Below are 3111 nucleotides of genomic sequence, written 5' to 3' on the forward strand. Positions count from 1 at the left end.
TTATCAACTCACTCTAGTTCAAAAGAAATATCACTGGGTAAACCAAATTATTAACTGACATGCACTGTGAAGTAAATATATGTCAAAAAATCAAATCATCTCCCCTTCTCGGGGGAACAGTAAAAATAAAATAAAAGAACACAGCGAGTGAGCAAGCCAGACGAGAAAATGGCATTCAATTTGTGTAACCTTTTTGACATATTCAGAGAACGGGGATTCAGTCGACCTTCAGTTAGACCATACATGGATCAGCCCAAAACTGTTTCCAGTATAGATCTCATTGTGCTCTTCATCATAGAAAAGGGCGGTGATATCTTCCAGGGCTTCTGCAACCGTGCTTCTAGTTCTGGAAGCTTGGATACGCTTCTTAGCGTTGCAACTTCTGCCACCATGCCCATTACAATTGGTACTGCAACTGCAATCATCTGATGTACGTCTTTCGGTTGCTTTTATTTTAGCGAGGCATTTGCCTGTCAAAATGTTGCTGATATTGATCGATCCTGCTGTAAAACCAGATCAGTCACATTCAGAGATCTATAAACAAGAATAGAACATCAAAAATAATAAAACCATGAAACAAGCATCAAAACTTACTGAGTCACCCTCCAAGCTTCACAATGTGGGCGAAAGCAATATTTTTAAGAGAACAAATAGAAATATAAAATGCATACCAGCTCTAATCCTTTTTTATTTTTTTTTAACAAGGAGCTCTAATCATATTTATTACTCCCTCCATGCTATTTTATATGGTATATTTTGGCTTGAGCACACCCCTTCAAAAACTCACTCCCAGAAAGTAAGAGGTACAACAACAACAAATCCAAATAGTCCCACAAGTTGGGGGTTGCGAGAGTGTGGGGTACCGATAGACCTTACCCCTAACTTTGTCAGTAGAGAGATTGATTCCGATAGACCTTTGGCTCAAAAAAATTGTTTTCCAAAACATGGTTTGAAAGAAATGCAAGAGTAAAAAGTTATAACGAAAATATTGAAGAAATAAAAATACTAACAATAAAAATAGTATATACAACCAATGTAGAAGAAACAATAGAAGTGATAAAATCAAAGAAAAAGGTAATGCTAGCGAAATAATAATAATAATAATAATAATAATAATAATAATAATAATAATAATAATAATAACAATAATGATGGGCCGCCATAAGGGAACAAATAGGTGCTCCAGCCTAGAGCCCTACCACTTGGAAGAGAGAAAATATTCAAGTACCTACTAATTGTCTACCCTAATTCTCGACATCCATGCTTTCCAGACTAAGATTATGTCCTCAGTGAGCTGAAAATGTGACATGTCTCACCTCTCCCCAATTCTTCCTGACTCTACTGCTACCTCCCCTCAAACCTATCACCACCAACCTCCCGCACCTCCACATTGGCGCATATGTGCTCCTCCTTATTACATGTACGAACCATCTTAATTTCACTTCCTACATCTTGTCCACCCCAGAGATTACTCCCACCTTGCCTCATATGTCTTTGTTCCTAATTTTGTCTCTTCTATTATGCCCACACATTCATCTAAGCATCACTTTTGTTACCTTCATCTTCTGAAGATGCAAGTTCTTGATTAGCCAACACTCCACTCGTACAACATAGTCAGTCTAACAACCAATTTAGACCTTACCTTTAAGTCTCGATGATACATTCTTATCACATACAACATTGAATGCATGCATCTATGCCATCCACACTTCTCCAATACATTGTGTAACATCCTCCTCGATCTCCCGTTTCTTGGATTATAGACTCAAGATACAAGAAGCCTCTCCTCTCGGGGATGACTTATGTATCAATCATCAAACACACACACACCTCCTCTTTGCACTAAACTTGCATTCCATGTACTCCGACTTAATCCTGCTCAGCCAGAAGCCTTAAGACTCTAGGGTCTATCCACAAAGTTTTAGTCGCATGTCTCGTCGATCAATATTATATCAACTGCAAATAACATGTGCCATGGTACTTTAGCCTGAAATATGTTGTGTCAATTCATCCATTCGAAGGCAAATAAAAACGAGCTAGGAGTTGATCCCTAAGGCAGCCCGTCTTGATTGATTAATGTTAAGAGTCTCCTCCAACTATACTCACTCTGATTTTGGCTCCATTGTAGATGTCCATAATCACTCTAATGTATACCACCAATGTTGCTTAGGTTCTTCAAAAATGTTGACATGTGTCAAATCCCCCAAAAGTAATGCATATTTAGAGGATTTGACATTAGTGCAACAACATTTTTGGTGAGTCCGAGCGACATAGAATACCACATGTACACCTCTAGACTCCAAGCATCTCCATAAAACCCCTCTCGGGACTTCATCATATGCCTTTCTAGGTTAATGAACATCATATGTAAGTCGCTTTTCCTCTCTATATTGCTCCAACTATCTCCTTAAAAGATAAATGACTTATGTTATTCATCAACCAAACATGAATCCAAATCAGTTCTCAGAAATACATGAATTCCTCTTTATCATTATCTATTCTTTCCCGAACTTTCATGACTTAGTAGTTTGATACTCCTATAGTTGTCGTAATCTCATACGCCTTTATTCTTATACATATTGTATCATTCTTCAAGCACTTTGATTGTCTTGAAAATGACATTGAAAACCCCAATTAGCCACTCCAAACCCATTTTGCATGAACTCTTCCAGAATTCCGCAAGAATCTCGTTTGGCTCGGTCTCTCTTCCCTCTCTCATCTTATGAATTGCCCCCTTAACCTCCTCAAACTTAAAACACCTGCAATACCCTAAATCTCGATGATGCTCAGAGTGTTCTATATCACCAAGCACAATATTATTGTCTCCTCATTTATTTAAGAATTGATGGAAGTATGCTTGTCATCTTCGTTTAATGTGTGCCTCTTCCACTAGTACTTTATCATCCTCGTCATTAATGCACCTCACTTGGTCTAGGTGACGAGCACCTTTGTGAGCCTGTATAACTTCTTTTCACCACCTTTGTTCTCTAGTTCTTCATACAAGTGTCCATATAACCGTCATTCTTGCTTCCTTCTTCACAATTTTATACCTCTCCATGTTCATCCTCTTTTCATCATCATATTTGCCCCCCCCCCCCCCCCCCCCCCCCC

The 3111-nt window shown here is 38.5% G+C and overlaps 1 protein-coding gene across 4 annotated transcripts in view; it reads right to left on the reverse strand.

The window, feature by feature from the left end:
• LOC107023918 overlaps positions 1 to 3111 on the reverse strand; it is a 10639-nt gene continuing 7528 nt past the window's right edge. For 3 of the 4 annotated variants that reach the window (XM_015224764.2, XM_015224762.2, XM_015224761.2), the window contains one exon: positions 1 to 503. In XM_015224764.2, coding sequence (XP_015080250.1) covers positions 229 to 503 — 275 coding nt within the window. In that variant the 3' untranslated portion in view covers positions 1 to 228. The remainder of the gene's footprint in view (positions 504 to 3111) is intronic. The other variant, XM_015224763.2, reaches the window with a different exon arrangement.

The sequence above is a fragment of the Solanum pennellii genome, chromosome 6 (genome assembly GCF_001406875.1).
Source record: "Solanum pennellii chromosome 6, SPENNV200".
Lineage (NCBI taxonomy): Eukaryota > Viridiplantae > Streptophyta > Magnoliopsida > Solanales > Solanaceae > Solanum > Solanum pennellii.